This window comes from Humulus lupulus, chromosome X (genome assembly GCF_963169125.1).
Source record: "Humulus lupulus chromosome X, drHumLupu1.1, whole genome shotgun sequence".
Classification (NCBI taxonomy): domain Eukaryota; kingdom Viridiplantae; phylum Streptophyta; class Magnoliopsida; order Rosales; family Cannabaceae; genus Humulus; species Humulus lupulus.
In genome coordinates, this window is record NC_084802.1 from 2,057,693 (window position 1) to 2,076,457 (window position 18,765).

Genomic DNA, 18,765 nt, shown 5'->3' on the forward strand with positions numbered 1-18,765 from the left:
AGGTCAGATGTATTTTGTTAAATTCTGGTTTGCCTAAGAAATATTGGGGTGAAGCATTATATACTTCATGTTACTTAATAAACAGAAGCCCAAGTAGAGTAATAGACCTTAAAACACCAGAAGAATTATGGAATAATAAACCACCATCATTAATGCATCTTAGAACCTTTGGTTGTGCTGCTTATGCACATACTGTAGGAGATAAACTTGGACCAAGATCTGTTAAATGTGTCTTGTTAGGATATCAAATTGGTGTCAAGGGTTATAGATTATTACCAACTGAAACTAATAAAGTCCTAGTTAGCAGAGATGTAGTCTTTAATGAAAATGATTTCCCTTTTAAAAGAAATGACAAAGGTATCTTGTCTGATGTTTCAGGTACAAATTCTCAAAGTGGAGTTCAGATTGAGGTGGAACCACTGCAGCATGCAAATTTAGATTCAAATGATCACACTGATGTAGATCAAGAAATTGAAGAAGAAGGTCAATCTGAGGACTTAGAAGGCTACCAGTTAGCAAGAGACAGAACAAGAAGGGAAATAAGACCTCCTGCCAGATATGGTGAAGCTGACATTATTGCTTATGCTTTTGCTATAGCAAAGGAATCAAAAGAAGTTGTGCCAAACAACTATCAGGAAGCTTTAAAATGCAGACACTCAATGAAGTGGAAATCAGCTATGAATGAAGAAATTGCCTCATTAAAGAAGAATGAAACATGGTCATTAGTCTTGAAACCAGAAAGGCAAAAGATTATTGGATGCAGATGGCTTTTCAGAGTTAAAGATGGTATAACAGAAGCTGAACCAAAAATTTACAAGGCCAGATTAGTTGCAAAGGGATTCAACCAAGTTGAAGGGGTGGACTACCAAGAAATATTCTCACCAGTTGTTAAAATGAAGACCATCAGAATGATGATTGCACTAGCTGTTCAACTCGACTGGGATATACAACATATGGATGTAAAAACAACATTTCTAAATGGGAAACTTGAAGAAACAGTGTACATGGATCAGCCTGAAGGATTCAAGGTGGAATCAAAGGAAGGGGAACTTGTTTGCCTATTAAAGAGTTCACTATATGGTCTTAAACAATCTCCAAGACAATGGTACAAGAAAATCGATTCAGTGATCACTAAGTTTGGATATATTAGATCTGATTTTGACACATGTTTATACTTCACAAATTTGAAGTCTCAAGCTGCTACTTTTCTGTTAATCTATGTTGATGATCTACTAATCATGGGGAAAGATCAAAATCAGATAAGGAAGCTCAAGTATGTTCTAAATAGTGAGTTCGAAATGAAGGATATGGGGGCAGCAAGGAAAATACTTGGTATTGAAATTCTGAGAAACAGGAAAGAAAAGAAACTGATGCTTACACAGAAAGCATACATCGAGAAAGTCATAAAGAAATTTAATATGGAAGGTGGAAAGGAGACCAAGATTCCTCTAGCTGACCATTTTATTTTATCCTCTGAACAATCTCCAAAAGATGACATGTCAAAGAGAAAAATGGAAGAGATCCCTTATGCTAAAGCAATTGGCAGTGTGATGTATGCAATGATAAGCACAAGGCCAGACATTGCATATGCTGTTAGCACATTGAGCAGGTTTATGTCAAACCCTGGTGAAGATCATTGGAAAGGTTTGAAGTGGCTATTGAGATATCTGAAAACTACTTCAGATTATGGTTTGAAATTCGAAAAAGGAGGAGATGACTTGAAGTTAGAAGTATATGTAGATGCTGACTATGCCTCCAATAGAGATACCAGAAAATCAATGACTAGTTACTGTTTTATGCTGAATACATGCTGTATCAACTGGAAATCCCAGCAGCAACATGTTGTTGCATTATCCACCACTGAAGCAGAGTTCATGACTGTTACAGAAGCCTTCAAAGAAGCAACATGGATCAAGGGTATTTTACAAGAAATCAGTATGCTAAAAGGTAGAGTTTATGTATTCTCGGACAGTCAATCAGCAATTCACTTGAGCAAGAATCCAGTTTACCATGAAAGATCCAAACACATTGACATAAGGATGTTTTGGATCAGAGGCAAGATAGAAGTTGGTGAAATCAATTTGGAAAAGGTGCCTACTGAAGAGAACCCTGCTGATGCAGGAACCAAAGTGCTGCCTGTGAGCAAGTTCAATCACTGTTTGGACTTGCTCAACCTTGGACCTGTTTGAGCAATCAGGTTCACTCCCTCAAGAACGAAGATACTTCTAATTTTCTATGGATTAAGGTGGAATTTGTGAAGTGTAATCCATATGAAAATCAGAAATAGAACTACTTTTACTTTGTTTTAAAAGTTAGTTAAAAAGGTTGTTATAAGTTAGTTGTTAGTTGATGTCATTAGTCGATTGACTCAGTTTTGTAAAGCTATAACTAACCAGCTATGTATATAAGCTGTGTCATTAAGACATGAAATATAGATAGCGTGTGAGAGAGAGAAAGATCTGAGACCTGAGATTGATAGAAAGACAGAGAAAGAAGCAGACCAAGATTCAAGAAGAAAGGTGCTGCTTAACCATGACATTCATGGTGGATCGACAAGCTTGAAGAAAGTCAGATTGGTGGTGTTCTGTCTTATGATTGATGAGTAACATTGCATAGCTTGAATTGGTGTTTGTAATCAACCTTTTGATAGTGGAGAAACTCCTTGAGGGAGAGCTGGAATAGGACTCACATTGAGATCCGAACCAGGATAATTTCTTGTGTCCATTTGCTTTATTTTTCATTTCTGCTTTCATTTACTTAGCATCAGCATTAGCAATATTAAGTTTACATTGATTCTTTGATTAGTTTTGTTTGTTGTTTTGCTTTGAGTCTGTGTTGTAGGGATTTACAACAAACTTGATTAGCACTCCAGATCCAATCGAATCAGCACTCTACATATATATATATATACTAGGTACGTGCCGAGGCACGTAGCCGTTAAGTAAAGAAAATATTAAAAATATATATACACAAAAATGAAGAAATAACATTAAATATGATAAAAAAGATATAGAACAATTGATATAATTGCAAAAAGCAAGAGGGTAATTGAGGAAATTATTTTATGATAGATGTCTTGGCTGACGTGTTGTTAAAACGTGAACAGTTAAAATTTCTAAAAAGTGATTACAATTCAATATATATTGGAGGCGGCAGAAACGATGCAGGCCTCCAGTATATATATAAATATGTGGCATATATATAATAAATAACAAAAAAATAAAATTTAATATAAATATATATATATATATTAAATCAATTATATATGGAAGAGAATGAATTTTGAAATGGTGTCAAATCTTAAAATGTTATATAAAAGAAAAGAATAAAATGACATATTATCAATCAAAACAAGATATAAATTACTAACAGAGAATAAAGAAAAATAATGAAAATGCAAAATACAAAATACAAAATATATTAAGGAATCTTTTATGAATAGGGAATATTCCTAAACTAATTAGTCATCTACACTTTTATATATTACTATATATATATTCTAGATCCAAACAAATAATGTGCAATATACACATTTTCTTAGTTTTATATATAGAATTTATTAGTTATTTTTATTAAATTTATATGAAATAAATATCCTATTTTAATTAAATAATTTATTTATTTTTGTTTAAGTTTATGTTTGTTCTATTTTATGAATTTGGGAGTGACAACAAGAGATTATATATTATATGTTTAATGTAATATTAAATATTATACGTGGATTTTAAATTTAAGTTTCATTCTACTTTTTTTTTAAAATAATTTGTTGCTAATTCAAAATAGATTATATTATATTTTTAATATGATATTATCATAATAAGTGAGTTTAAGTTTAATTAAATGTTTATTTAAGTTATAAAACATATGATTATTTATTTTTAAATAATTATCATTGTAAAATATCTCAAAAATATCATATTTTAATTTGTTTAATTATTTATGTAACGCCCTGGATAACCAAGACCGTTACACTGTGTCTTTAAAATAGTGCAAGACTTGCTAATCAAGTCATTTAAACAAAGTGTGAATTCAATGTCGTCAACAGATTAGGAATAAAAGATTTTGGTCTCAAACAGGCTATTTTCATTAAAAATGACAGTTTAACACATGGAAACTCAAAACAGGATTTAGACGTCTTAGTTACAACAAATTCCAAGAGTTACAAATAATTCAAGCCACTCTAATGGCAAAATATACATTTTAGGTTTCCGTCCCTGTACAATTCCTCGACCGTGGCGGCCGAGCTGCTGACAATGTACACCTCGCCCCCAGAGCTCTCAAACTCATAGTTGATTCAGCCTACCCTTGCCTTTACCTGCACCATGTAGCACCCGTGAGCCGAGGCCCAGCAAGAAAGCATGATAACATAGCAAGATGAACATCAATTATCAAATATTTCACAATGCACAACCAAGAATTCAGCATTACATAACATTTATCCAATCAGTGATAACACACAACAGATTAATAGTTTGTCATCCAAACAGCCAACAAATCACATTCATAACACAATATTCACGATCATAATCAATAGTTTATCACATCATCAAATGATACTCAGGGTCAGCGCCCTTAGTCGCACCCTCTATTTGATACATTGTCTTCGGCTCTCTTGGGCCGCCCCCAGTGTAATACTCACTGACTCCGGCCAACTTAACCGAGCTCAGTGATAGATAAGCTGCCTCAGCTACCAGTGGCCGAGCCGCGCCCTGTGCGCAAATATTGATTCCGACACTCTTAGGCCGGTTATCGCATGTCCCATGGCATAATAATACCACCTCATGACATGATATACAAGTGTAGGGAGCTCTTAGTCCCATCGTGTCCACATGGTTAAGCACATTCACATAACAATGCATACAAACATAGGGAACACTTAGTCCCAACCTAGCCACATAGTCAGGTGCAGCTTTCTTACCTTTGGCTTTCAAACGAGCTAGTTATAAGCGATGCTCCTTGAGCGCGATCCGATCCCCGAGCCCTAGCTTAGCACCTAGTCACAACCAAGATAAAGGATACCATTAACAATCTTAAATGAGCTTCTAAACCAAGTTCTAGTCCTCAGAACATTGAACTTCACCAAATATGGTAAAAGACTCAACCCCGAGCACCCTAGGTTAAATTCCCAAGCTTAAAATCTCAAAATCCCAAAATCCCTTAAGCGCCGCGGCATGGGCAATCCATGCCGCGGCATGGCCCCTGACAGAACCCTCCATGGGCACAAAAACAGGTAAGGGCCGCGGCATTGCTTGGACCATGCCGCGGCCCGCCCTCCTTCCTCAGCGTGCAACAACTTCGAAGGGCCGCGGCCCGACCCTTCGAACCCAGAAAAAACCACCATTTTCAATCTCTAAACCTCACCTTAAGCCATCCCAAAGTCCCCAACTCAAAACCAATTAATAATAACAACATTAGAATGATTTAGACAACACAACCCAACCTAAATCCAGTCTAAGACTCACCAAAATCCCAATTCCAACCTCTGAAATTTCAAACCCACAGAACTCATAACCAGCCATGAAAACTCTCAAATTCAACCATCAAACTTCAAATTAATCCTTACCTCAGCTGTAGAATCGTTTCTCCAAGAGTCCCCTGACCTATCTTCAAAGTTTCAAGCCTCAATTTCCACCTTAAACACCAAAATCACAGATATTTAAAACTCAGCCATTTCTCTAAATTCCTAACCTCAGAAACAAAAATTCAAAACTTACCTTGGCTCTATCTCAGTCCTTGATTAGTTCTTGAGCTAATCCTCTAGCTTATCCCCTTCAATTCCCAGAAATTAGCTGGTTTCCCCTTTACAAAATCAGAGGTTTTTTTCTTCCTTAAGAGGGAGAGGAAAGAGAGAGAAGGGAGAGAAGGCTGAAAGGTCGGTTTACATCTTCTATCTAGTATTTTCTAAGTCTTTCCAATTATATCCTTAGGTTGTTAGACTAATCCCAAAGCTTGGGGTACCGGAAACGTCCCCGAGGACAAAATAGTAAAATTCCCCAGTACTCCCGCCTAAACATTCTAACCTCAAATATATCTCCATATATTTATTTTCATCACCCGATATTCCAAATCACTACACGATACCTAAAGTACCCATGACTTGCCCAAAGTCAAGCATTAAGCCCCGTTGTGACTTTCCTGCTATCTAGCTCCATAGGACCGTGTGATGACCCACTAATCTAGACTCTTGGACCATTATCGAACTATACATACAAATTCTTACTAAAACATACATTTTGCGAAAATACCATAATTTATTACAAACTTGTAGAAACAAAGGTTACTTTCATAAAAATAAGTAGGATATGGGTACCCATTGTCTTTAAAACAAAAATAACTTAAAATGAAAAGAGTTACATAGAAAATGCGGAAAATACATGTAAAACCATAAAAAAAGTAAAATGAGACTACATCCTCGAATCGAATAACGCTCGGCCCCTTGACTCCATTCACCATCGATACACATCCTCTAAGCGTCATGATTCTTACCGCCTCTAAAGCTATTTTCCTGCACATAAAACAAAAAGGAATGAGCCTAATGCCCAGCAAGGAAAATCTAACACATAGTCATACACATAAATTTCATAATAAACGTAAAGACATATCATAACACTTAATACATACACTTATTATAATGACCATTATTACTTGGGGTCCCATAGACTAAACAAGCTTATGCCCATGAGATTAGTGGGACCTACTAGCTAAGTAGGCATATGCCCATAATCTTTTTGGGGTCTTGTTAGTCAAATAGGGCATAAGCCCAAGCCTACAAACATACATATTCATAACGCATTTAGTAACATAAAGCATAAGATAACATAAGCATATAACATATTGATTCTAGCCTATTTTCCTTACCAAGTTACCGGGATATGTGGACTGAGTTGGGACTTTTTGGAAAACTCCTAATAACCATTAAAAAGAGTGAGTCTAAAGAAGAAAAGAGATGAAATGAAAGGGATGGAAAGACTAAACCATTGAAAGTTACACTTACCAAAACTTATGTGCTCAAGAGCTTAGATTTCCTAACCAAAATAAAATGGGTTAGGAGACTGAGTAGAAGATTAAGAGAAGGGAAAATAACTTAAATTAAAACAAATGAACTAGAGTTTTGGTTACCTCAAAGACTTGTAAGATCAAATTACACCACAACCGAAATACTATAGAACCTCACTTCCCAAAGTGTTTGATAAGCTTATGATGTTTAAGCTTATGATGTTTAAGCTTATGATTTCCCAAACCAGGTGTTTACACTCTCACACTCACTTAGCACTAGCAACTTCTGAACTTAGAGCAAAAGGTGAATAATGGCTGGGTACTAGGTCCTATTTATAGAGTTTGGGAATGAAAGTATCTTGATTTTACTTGAATAAAAATAATGGCTTTTTAGGTGAAAATCATTTGAATAATCGTTCAGCAGAGGCTGAAGACTCGTTCAAAAGATGCTGGACTTTTGAAGAAGTTTGAATGGCTGAAAGGAAAAGAATTCAAAAATGTTTGAATTTATGCTGGAGGAGGCGATATATCGCCCCCTATAGGCGATATATCGCCTGGACCATTGTTCCCGAGGCGACCGTGCATCGATTCGTGTTTTCCGTATCTACGTGCTGCGATATATCGCCCCCTATAGCTGCGATATATCGGCACACGCTGAATATTTAAACACGAAATTACACATTTTTAGCTAAGTTTGAATGGAGTAAACAGCCTTGACTAAGCCTTCAACGTATTCAAAGCTGCTGACTGACCCTATAACATTCAAACTTTACTCCTTATTAAATTTAATCCTCAAAAATACTTAATCCTTAATCACCATTCATAACATGTGCTTAAAATCCTATTGGTTGATATCTAAACCTTATATTATAATAAATATAATCCTTAATTATCAGTCATATAATCAAACCTTAGGTTATACTTAATATTCTTAAACTATAGGTTAAACTTAGAAAATCTATAATAAGTACTACTATGAGTGTCCAAATAATTCCCGGTTTGAACCAAAAATCCACAGTAACAAAGATAATACTATACACACTATAATACTACTAAATAATTAGCTAAGTAAAGTTCTTGGACTCTACAGATCGCCCCAAGTCACCGGCTGCACATTTATCCACATAATAATGTGGTTCTCACATATTTCACATATATATATCTACATATCCACATAATAATGTGGTCTCAACAATTTATCACACACAATTACGTTTATGCCCTAACGGGCCAAAATTACGATTAAGCCCTTATCAGTCGAACAGGGCCCACATGCTCACCCAATACTCATAATCATGCATTCTCACACTATTGATTCACATAACCTCCAATTATGCCCTCCCGACACACTAATCAAGGTCCTTAAGTCTTATTAGTAATTTTGGGTCGTTACAATTTATTATTTAAAAATAATTATCATTGTAAAATATTTGAAAAATGTCTTATTTTTAATTTGTTTAATTATTAATTATTTTAAAATAATTATCATTGTAAAATATCTAAAAAATATCATATTTTAATTTTTTTTATTTCTTTATTTTATTTTATTTAAGTTTAAGTGTTTAGAAACTACTGTTAAATATAAGAATATTCCGTTAAAGTTAACCTTAAAAAAAATAAAAAAATCGTTAAAACTAATAATTTTCATTATCTACACACTTATTATATAGAAGAGATATATAAGAATTCTCTTATAGGGGCTTCACTTTACGCCCTACTAATGGGGTTCTCAGTGTTCTCAACCCATGAACATTTTTCGGCGCGATTTTTTTTTTATGACTATGTTCATTGTGGTTATTTAAAAATTATAAAATATATTAAAAATTAAATTTTATATAATTAAAATTTTAAAAAAAAAATTTAAAAATAATATATATATGTAAAAATTAAATAAATTATAATCTCATTTGAATGTTTAACTTAAACTAAATACTAATATAAATTTTAGCATTCTTCTTGCTTGGTTCCTAGAGGTCCTCAAAACCTTAAGCATTCATTTTACTTGGTTCCTAGAGGTCCTCGGAACCTTTGAGCATTCATCTTGCTCGGTTCGTGGAGAACCTCGGAACCTAAAGCATTCATCTTGCTCGGTTCCTAGAGAACCTCAGAACCTTTGAGCATTTATCTTGCTCGGTTCCTAGACAACCTCGGAACCTTTGAGCATTCATCTTGCTCGGTTCCTTGAGGTCCTCAGAACCTTGAGCATTCTTCTTGTTTTGTTCCTTGAGGCCCTCAGAACCTTTTAGCATTCATCTTGCTCGACTCTGGAAAACCTCGGAACCTTTGAGCATTCCTCTTGCTCGGTTCTTTGAGATCCTCGAAACCTTGAGAATTCTTCTTGCTTGGTTCCTAGAGGTCCTCGGAACCTGGAGCATTCATCTTGTTCGATTCCTAGAGAACCGCGGAACTTGGAGCATTCATCTTGCTCAGTTCCTAGAGAACCTCGTAACCTTTGAGCATTCGTCTTGCTCGGTTCCTTGAGGTTCTCAGAACCTTGAGCATTCTTCTTGTTTTGTTCCTTGAGGCCATCAGAACCTTTGAACATTCATCTTGCTCGGCCCTGGAGAACCCCAGAACCTTTGAGCATTCCTCTTGCTCGGTTCCTTGATATCCTCGGAACCTTGAGCATTCTTCTTGCTTGGTTCCTAAAGGTCCTCGAAACTTGGACCATTCATCTTGCTCGGGTCCTGGAGAACCTCAAAACCTGGAGCATTCATTTGGCTTGGTTCCTAGAGGTCCTCGGAACCTGGAGCATTCTTCTTGCTTGGTTCCTAGAGGTCCTCAAAACCTTAAGCATTCATTTTACTTGGTTCCTAGTGGTCCTCGGAACCTTTGAGCATTCATCTTGCTCGGTTCCTCGAGAACCTCAGAACCTGGAGCATTCATCTTGCTCAGTTCTTAGAGAACCTCAGAACTTTTAAGCATTCATCTTGCTCGGTTCCTTGAGGTCCTTGGAACCTGGAGCATTCTTCTTGCTTGCTTCCTAGAGATCCTTAGAACCTTGAGCATTCATTTTTCTTGGTTCCTAGAGGTCCTCGGAACCTTTGAGCATACATCTTCCTCGGTTCCCTCGGAACCTGGAGCATTCATCTTGCTCGGTTCCTAGAGAACCTCGGAACCTTTGAGCATTCATCTTGCTCGGTTCCTCGAGGTCCTCAGAACCTCGAGCATTCATCTTGCTCGGTTCCTTGAGGTCCTCAGAACCTTGAGCATTCTTCTTGTTTTGTTCCTTGAGGCCCTCGGAACCTTTGAGCATTCATCTTGCTCGGTCCTGGAAAACCTCGGAACCTTGAGCATTCATCTTGCTCGGTTCCTAGAGAACCTCGGAACCTTTGAGCATTCATCTTGCTCGGTTCCTTGAGGTCCTTGGAACCTTATGAATTCTTCTTGCTTTGTTCCTGGAGGTCCTCGGAACCTTTGAGCATTCATCTTGTTTGGTTCCTAGAGAACCTCAAAACCTGGAGCATTCATCTTGCTCGGTTCCTAGACAACCTCGGAACCTTTGAGCATTCATCTTGCTCGGTTCCTTGAGGTCCTCAGAACCTTGAGCATTCTTCTTGTTTTGTTCCTTGAGGCCCTCAGAACCTTTTAGCATTCATCTTGCTCGACTTTGGAAAACCTCGGAACCTTTGAGCATTCCTCTTGCTCGGTTCTTTGAGATCCTCGAAACCTTGAGAATTCTTCTTGCTTGGTTCCTAGAGGTCCTCGGAACCTGGAGCATTCATCTTGTTCGATTCCTAGAGAGCCTCAGAACCTGGAGTATTCATTTGGCTTAGTTTCTAGAGGTCCTCGAAACCTGGAGCATTCTTCTTGCTTGGTTCCTAGAGGTCCTCAAAACCTCGAGCATTCATTTTACTTGGTTCCTAGAGGTCCTTGGAGCATTCATCTTGCTCGATTCCTGGAGAACCTCGGAACCTAGATCATTCATCTTGCTCGGTTCTTAGAGAACCTCAGAACCTTTGAGCATTCGTCTTGCTTAGTTCCTTGAGGTCTTCGGAACCTAGAGCATTCTTCTTGCTTGGTTCCTAGAGGTCTTCAGAACCTTGAGCATTCATTTTACTTGGTTCCTGGAGGTCCTCGAAACCTTTGAGCATTCATCTTGCTCGGTTCCTGGAGAACCTCAGAACCTGGTGCATTCATCTTGCTCAGTTCCTAGAGAACCTTGTAACCTTTGAGCATTCATCTTGCTCGGTTCCTTGAGGTCCTCGGAACCATGAGCATTCATCTTGCTTAGTTCCTAGAGGTCCTTGGAACCTTTGAGCATTCATCTTGTTCGAATCCTGGAGAACCTCAGAACCTAGAGCATTCATCTTGTTCAGTTCCTAGAGAACCTCGGAACCTTTGAGCATTCATCTTGCTCGGTTCCTTGAGGTCCTTGGAACCTTGAGCATTCTTCTTGTTTTGTTCCTTGAGGCCCTCGGAACCTTTGAGCATTCATCTTGATCGGTTCCTGGAAAACCTCGGAACCTGGAGCATTCATGTTGCTTGGTTCCTAGAGAACCTCGAAACCTTTGAGCATTCATCTTGCTCGGTTCCTTGAGGACCTCAGAACCTTGAGCATTCTTCTTGCTTGGTTCCTAGAGGTCCTCGGAACCTTTGAGAATTCATCTTGCTCTGTTCCTAGAAAACCTCAGAACCTTTGAGCATTCATCTTGCCCCGTTTCTTGAGGTCCTCGGAACCTTGAACATTCTTCTTGCTTGGTTCCTAGAGGTCCTCAGAACCTTTGAGCATTCATCTTGCTCGGTTCATGGAGAACCTCGAAACCTGGAGCATTCATCTTGCTCGGTTCCTAAAGAACCTCAAAACCTTTGAGCATTCATCTTGCTCGGTTCCTTGAGGTGCTCAGAACCTTGAGCATTCTTCTTGTTTGGTTCCTAAAGGCCCTCGGAACCCGGAGCATTCATCTTGCTCGGTTCCTTGAGGTCCTTGGAACCTGGAGCATTCTTCTTGCTCTGTTCCTAGATGTCCTCAGAACCTTGAGCATTCTTCTAGGAACCACGCAAGAAGAATTTGTCTCCTTGAGTCACCTGGATCTTCAAGCATAAGAATTGGCTAAGGTCTGCAAGCAGCTCGGATCTTTTTACTATCACTATTTGCCATGCTTAGGTCTGAAGCATCTCGAATGGCTTATAAGACAACTCGTGAAGTTATGCACACCAGAACTACTAAAAGATCGACGAAGTCAAGAAATGATACGTCCAAGGCCTAAAGGTCTGGTCCTCGTGAAGGGAAACTTGAATAGAGTTCACATGATAAGTCAGCCTTATGCAAACATGAAGACTGACTTGGGGGACAATTGTTATACCCATTTTTGGAGTATCATTACCCACCAGCCCAGATCATGCCTAGAGCCTAGTCAATTGTAACTTTGTATAATTCTTGGGCCAAACCCAATAACTTAAGCCCACACTCAAATGTAACCCTAGCTTTTCAATAAATAAGAGGAGAGGAGAGAGGAAAATGGGCAACAACTTTTTCATAGAGAGAGTTCTCTCCATCTTCAACGGACTCAAATAGCTAAGAGCTGAATACAAATGTAATTCATGGCTTGGAAGATCAATGACAGTGACTAAGTGGATGTATGCCATTTTTTTGGGGCTGAACCACTATAAAACTATATCTATCCACTATTTCTGGGCACTAGACACATTTCTTATACTTTATTTAGCTCTTAAAAATCTTTTCAATATTATTCTTTGGGTGTTAGACGAATTAACGAAAAAACGAGTCAACAATATCTCTATATTCTCAACAACAAAAAAAATGTGATTAATGTTAAAGGTTAAATTATCATTTTTAGTCTTTATATAATATATTTAAAAGGTTGATATAGTAACTATTGAATAAAAATCTAAAGGCTTCATTATTTATAATATCTCTTCTATATAAAAAGTGTGTAGATAACAAAAATTCTTTGTTTTGATAACTTTAACAAAATATTCTAAATATTTAACAAAATATACATTTAAAACTAACTTATATTAATATAAATTTAAATATTATAAAATATTGTTATTATAATAATATTTAATATAAGACTACATATAGTAATTATATTAATATAAATTTATATTCAAATTCAAAGATTAGAAAATATCATTATTATAATAATATATAATACTTTAAATGTTATAAAATATTATTATGATAATAATATATAATTCTAATTTTTTACTAATTATATTTATATAAATTCAAATATTATTATTATAATAATATTTAATACAAGACTAGATATTTAATACCTATATCAATATAAATCTAAATATTATAAAATATCGTTATAATAATAATATACAATACATAATCTTAATTTTTATTAAAAAAATTATTATTTATGTTTAAGAAAATTATCATATTATATATAAATATAGTTAGGAAAAATCATAAATACTATTTTGGTTTAATTTTTCACTCAATATATTTATGTTAGTCTTTTACATATAATATTATTTATTTATTTGAAATTTACATGAAAATTATATAAATTTAAAAAATATAATTAATAAATTCTATAAATAAAACTAAGTAAATTTGCATTGCCCAAGTTGTTTGTATCAGATATGTATATATTAACAAACGTGCATTATATGTTACATTGTTTGTATCTATTTAATGAAAATGACACATTTTAGGGTAGGTAACCATTTGATACCCTATGTTTTTACAAAGTATCATTTTGGTACCCTCTGTTTTCAATAATGCACATTGTATTTTAAAATTGTACATATTTAGTACCTTAAACTCAAATTTAATTAATAAAATTTTACCAATTTAATCAAACTGCTGTCAATTATGTAAGTTCTAAATTTAAATTTAATTATTTAATTACATATAACTGATGATAGTTTTATTATATTGATAAAATTTTATCTATCAAATCTGAGTTTAAGGTATAAATATGTATAATTTTAAAATACAGGGTACCATATGAGCATTATTGAAAACAGATAGTACCAAAATGATCATTTGCAAAAACATAAGGTACCAAATGAGTAAATTCCCTACATTTTATTATAAAGAAAGGAGAAGAAGCAGTAATGCCATTTTTCATTTCCTTCTTCAGCCAAATACCCCATTTTATTAAGAACAAGTCATTTGAAGGGTTGTAGTGGTAGAAACTACTATTTCTACACTATTATATGACTTAGAAATTGACAAACTTCTTCTCCTTCAAGCTCTCCACAGTCTCCTTCAGACTAGTCTCTAATGGAATGTATTCAATTCCCAAGCTCTTTGCTTTCTCCTTTGACACATGAAATATTGGCACTAAAGGTTTGTCATCTGCACACCTGCCAAACCCATTTCAAAGTTAGGCTCCTCGTCTAATATTTGAGGACCATAAAACTATAACAATCGCTATATAGGTGTTCAAGAGGGACTTGAACTTGGGAACAAACCACATGCCCGACCATTTGAGCTACCTGTCTTGGGCGAAACGAAAAAAAGAACTTACTTATCAGGAAGTTGAAGACCAGGGTAGAGCTCGCTTAAGATTTTTACGAGTTCTGCATAGTGGACAACTCTCTCAACCAGACAATATCTTCCATTAGCTGAAGGGATCTCATAAGCTTGAATATGGGCATTGGCTACATCTTTCACATTGACCCATCCAAAACTAAGATTGTTATATGCCTGTGCTCCTGCATTAACCAGATAAGTGAAGAACAATCGTGTGTCAGCCATAGAAAATTTATGAATTATGTAGACAGTAAATTAAATCATGTTTGAAAAGCAAGACTGAATTGGATTGTCAACAATAAATTATGAGAGATCACCGAGTTCGATACAAAGTTGTAGATTTTTGTTCTCTTACTTTAAACATACATAAAGATGGAGAGATTAAGTTTATCTTGTCTTGGATTGATATATTCAATATCATCACATGACAAAATTTATCCAACCATATCAAATCTAATCCAAGTTTCCAAACATGATCTGAAAGTGTCCCAACTGGGCTGATATGTAGCAAATGCTTGTAGTAATGAGGGAGATCCTAATTAAGATGTTTCAGTAAAAACTTGGTAATGATCAGTAAAGAAAAAGTACCATTTATCAAGTTCAAAATTGCAGCAGCACTTGTGTTTAGTGTTGGCTGTAACAGAGGACCAATCACCATAGCTGGGTTAATTGTAACCATGTCAATCCTCTTCTCATTAACAAACTTCCATGCAGCATCCTCAGCCAAAGTCTTCGAAAGCACATACCATAACTAGAACCAAAAGAGAGGAAAGTGATCAAAACCGATAAAGCATACATACAAGAAGACAGAATTCCTACTCTTTCAAAACCCTTTCAGCAATCTAAACAAGAAGACAGCAAGGCCCATTTGGTTAGGGAGAAAGGCATAAAATGGAAAAGAATCTACTTTTATTATTTTTCTTCATTTGATTAGAAACTAATGGATTGGAATAGCATTCTCATGAAATGGTTCTTTACACCATTTTGGTGAAAGGTCACTCCAAAGCATAATTAGAATCTTTTACTCATATTAGATTTTATTCCATTTTATTTCTATTCTTATTTCCATTCCCAACTGGAATCATGTTTAACAAGTATTGCTATCATCATCATCACCATGACAAGTAAACCCGAAAAACATGAAGAACGAAACTAAAGCGCATACCTGAGATTCCTTACAAATATTTGGATCCGAAAACCAGGTCTCGTCCACCACAACATCAGGAGTTTTTGGTTTTCCGTTGCATACAACTGCTGCCATGGAAGATGTCAAAACCACCCGCTTAATAGATGGCAACTTCGCAACGGTGTTGAGAACATTGAGTGTTCCCTTCAATGCAGGATCAAGCAGTTCTGCCTGGAACAAGGAAACCAGCTTAAGTACCAGATATAAAACAGTGCAGCAAAGTAAATAACTTATCTTATACTTTGATGAGTTACTTGGTTGGCTAGTAGAGGGAGTTATCATTCTAAAGACTAACATAACCTTCTAATATCATAAACGAAAATAGACACATATATAAGTTTGGCACATTTTTCAGTGTCACTTTATAAAATGATATTCTTGAGACTCTGTGGAACACACTTGAAATCTGTCAAGAAGATTATTTTACAAAAAATCATGAAAAGAATACCATTTACAACGTAACATTGGAAAAAAAAAAGTCTACTTATACCGATTACTCGTACATATAAAAAGAAACAGCTATAATAATGGGGAACCTGCTGATCCTTGATATTATGATAAAAAGGGGAAGAAGTATGCAGTATGCATTAAATAGTACTATTCTATATAAAATAAGAACAACACAAGAATGTGACATATCGCTATTGGTCTAATTCAATATCGGATCCTACACATTTGAATTTAATAAATATTATGAGATATCGCTAACCAACTATAGATTGTCTCCTCATGTGGTATTAGACATCTTAAAATGTCAAATAACAACACTTATAAAAAAAAATTATTACTAAGATTCACAAGGCAGGCATTATTTAGATGAGTTACTTGGCTATTTTTAGAGCTTGTTATCATTCTAAAGACTAACATAACCTTCTAATATCATAAACAAGAGAGACATATAAGTTTGGCATAACACACATTTTTGTATTGTGACTTCATAAAATGACTTTTTTCTTTTATGATTTTTTACAAAATTGAGAAGGCAAATGACATTATGACTTTCAAAATAAATCTATTTTTGTCAATTATACATATAAAGCAGTAGTAATAGTAGTGGAAGAAGAACCTGTGGATCCTTGATATCATGATAAAAGGGAGATGCAGTGTGAAAAACTCCTTCACAACCCTCAAGACAAGACTCAAATGAACCTTCTTCCAGTAAGTTTGCTTTGTACAGCTGAAGCCTTTCCTTAGCTCCATCAAGCGAAGTCAAGTGGGCAGTCTTTCTTGAATCATCTGTGGAAATTATATACAAACTAAATCAGCTAAGAATATCTATTTCAACATCCAAATGTTTGGGAAAAATCAAGTATTGTGCTATCACTAGACTCATTAAAATAATAAAAAAGGGCAAAATCCAGTTGCAAAAGTTTCCACGCACTCACTTTGTCATGAACAGTATATGCTTCTCTTTGATCATAATATATAAAAATACTAAATAACTTTTTGGGTTTTCTTCCATTAACTTTATGTTGAATATGTATCTCAAAATCTCACTCAAAACTTAGTTAAACATATAACCCAACCCAGTATCAAAAGATAAAAAATGAACAGATACCCATTACCCATCACTGTTAATTATATATATATTGAAAAAAAAACGATCTTTTTGGGTTATCTTGAATCGATAGGCCAAAACCCGAAAAGGGTATGCTAAAAATCAACAATAAGAGCCAAAAACCACAAGAATCAAGAAGGTCATAGGCATCAATACACACACGAAAGAGAAGGAGATAGAGGCCGATACTGACTTGGGTCACGAACAGAGGCTTTGACAGTGTAGCCACGTTGGAGGAGAAACTTGACGATCCATGAAGCTATGTAACCGGAGGCTCCGGTGACTCCCACCACCTTGCCGGCGCCGGACAAGTTGCTCATCATCTTTCTTCTTCTTAAGATATTTTGGACTGTGTAATAGTGTTACTACGTTTAAGGCAAATAATAAAGTAGTGGCCAACGTTTTACACGGCTATATATGAGATTATGATTATATTTGACCAAGAAAAAGATATACACTACTCACCTAATATTAGCTAAAAAATTGTATAGATTGGTTCCTTGAATATGGTCTCTAATTAGCTAAAACTGCCACTAATGGTAGCTTTTTTTTTTGGGTGGGGAAATCACTATAATAATGATATGTGCACCCTAATTCTACACTCAAATATTACAATAAAATATTATACACTGACGTAATAATATTTTTTTAAATAGTGGATTCTAATTTTAATAAATGTGATTGGATAAACTAGTCTGTCAAATGATTGTATATAATGTTTGGGGGTGTTTGATATAAGGTAAAGTAAAGATAAGAATATTAGTGGCATATCTCTGTTTTTTACTCCATAATATTCTCTAGGCATTAACCTCTCAAGATGAGTTGTATCATTGATATTGTTTCCTAACTTAGCTTATTTGTTTCCAAGTTTAGTTATGCTATTTATGTAATTCTCCTTGTTGTACACGATTCATAGAATTAGTTCTGTATTTATATATGAGGCTTTTTTTTGGCCATATTGAATAAGAGAAATAATATACCACAAATCTCTTTGGGGAATGAGAATCTAAATCCCTTTTTATATTTGGTTCATATTTTAAAGGAGTAAAATTAATAATTTGTGTGGGTTCTACATGTATTTTAAGGGGTTGTTTGGTATGGGATAAAGTAAAAGTGGAGTGGGAATCTAAATCCCTTCCTATGTTTGGTTCAAATTTTAAAGGGAAAGTTAATAATTTGTGTGGGCCCCACGTGTATTTTAAGGGTAAAGTGAACCTTTTGTACACAAGAGTTTAATATTACATCCATCATAAATCTCTCCGTACTTTCTAAGGCAACTCAACTACTCAAAACAAACATTCATTTAGATGTACACATATCATTACTCTAATCACTAATGGTAGCTTTTGGTGTGTTTGGTAGAGCCAAAACAAGTAAAGCTAATTTATGACACTTTATTGGGTTTTTAGGGAATATAGTTTTTTTTTTGGGGTATGATTGCTAGAATGTTTGTAATATTAAGTGGAGTATGCAAGATGTGAAATTGCCACATTGAGTGGCTATTGCTTGTCTAATCAGAGAAGAATATCATTTCAAGTTTCTAGTGGGGCAATTTGTGTTAAT

The 18,765-nt window shown here is 35.3% G+C and overlaps 1 protein-coding gene across 2 annotated transcripts; it reads right to left on the minus strand.

Moving 5' to 3' along the window:
• Positions 1-13,989: 13,989 nt before the first annotated feature.
• LOC133805254 (phenylacetaldehyde reductase-like) lies at positions 13,990-17,598 on the minus strand. Of its 2 annotated transcripts, none has more exons than XM_062243385.1 (6): positions 17,363-17,598; positions 16,711-16,880; positions 15,624-15,815; positions 15,047-15,209; positions 14,454-14,640; positions 13,990-14,289 (listed from the first exon to the last, which is right to left on the minus strand). In XM_062243385.1, exons 1-6 carry the CDS (start codon positions 17,523-17,525, stop codon positions 14,145-14,147), a joined length of 1,020 nt encoding a protein of 339 aa, XP_062099369.1. In that variant the 5' UTR covers positions 17,526-17,598; the 3' UTR covers positions 13,990-14,144. The 2 variants fall into 2 exon arrangements, with proteins under 2 accessions (XP_062099369.1, XP_062099370.1); XM_062243386.1 differs by having other exon boundaries at positions 17,396-17,594.
• Positions 17,599-18,765: the final 1,167 nt, after the last annotated feature.

Excerpts from the sequence above, each read along its gene's own strand:
- LOC133805254 (XM_062243385.1), bottom strand. The coding sequence starts at position 17,525 with ATGATGAGCAACTTGTCCGGCGCCGGCAAGGTGGTGGGAGTCACCGGA. Across the intron at positions 16,881-17,362 it reads TCTATCTCCTTCTCTTTCGT|ATGATTCAAGAAAGACTGCC; the intron begins GTGTGTATTGAT and ends TAATTTCCACAG. Across the intron at positions 15,210-15,623 it reads ATATTTGTAAGGAATCTCAG|TTATGGTATGTGCTTTCGAA; the intron begins GTATGCGCTTTA and ends TTTTGGTTCTAG.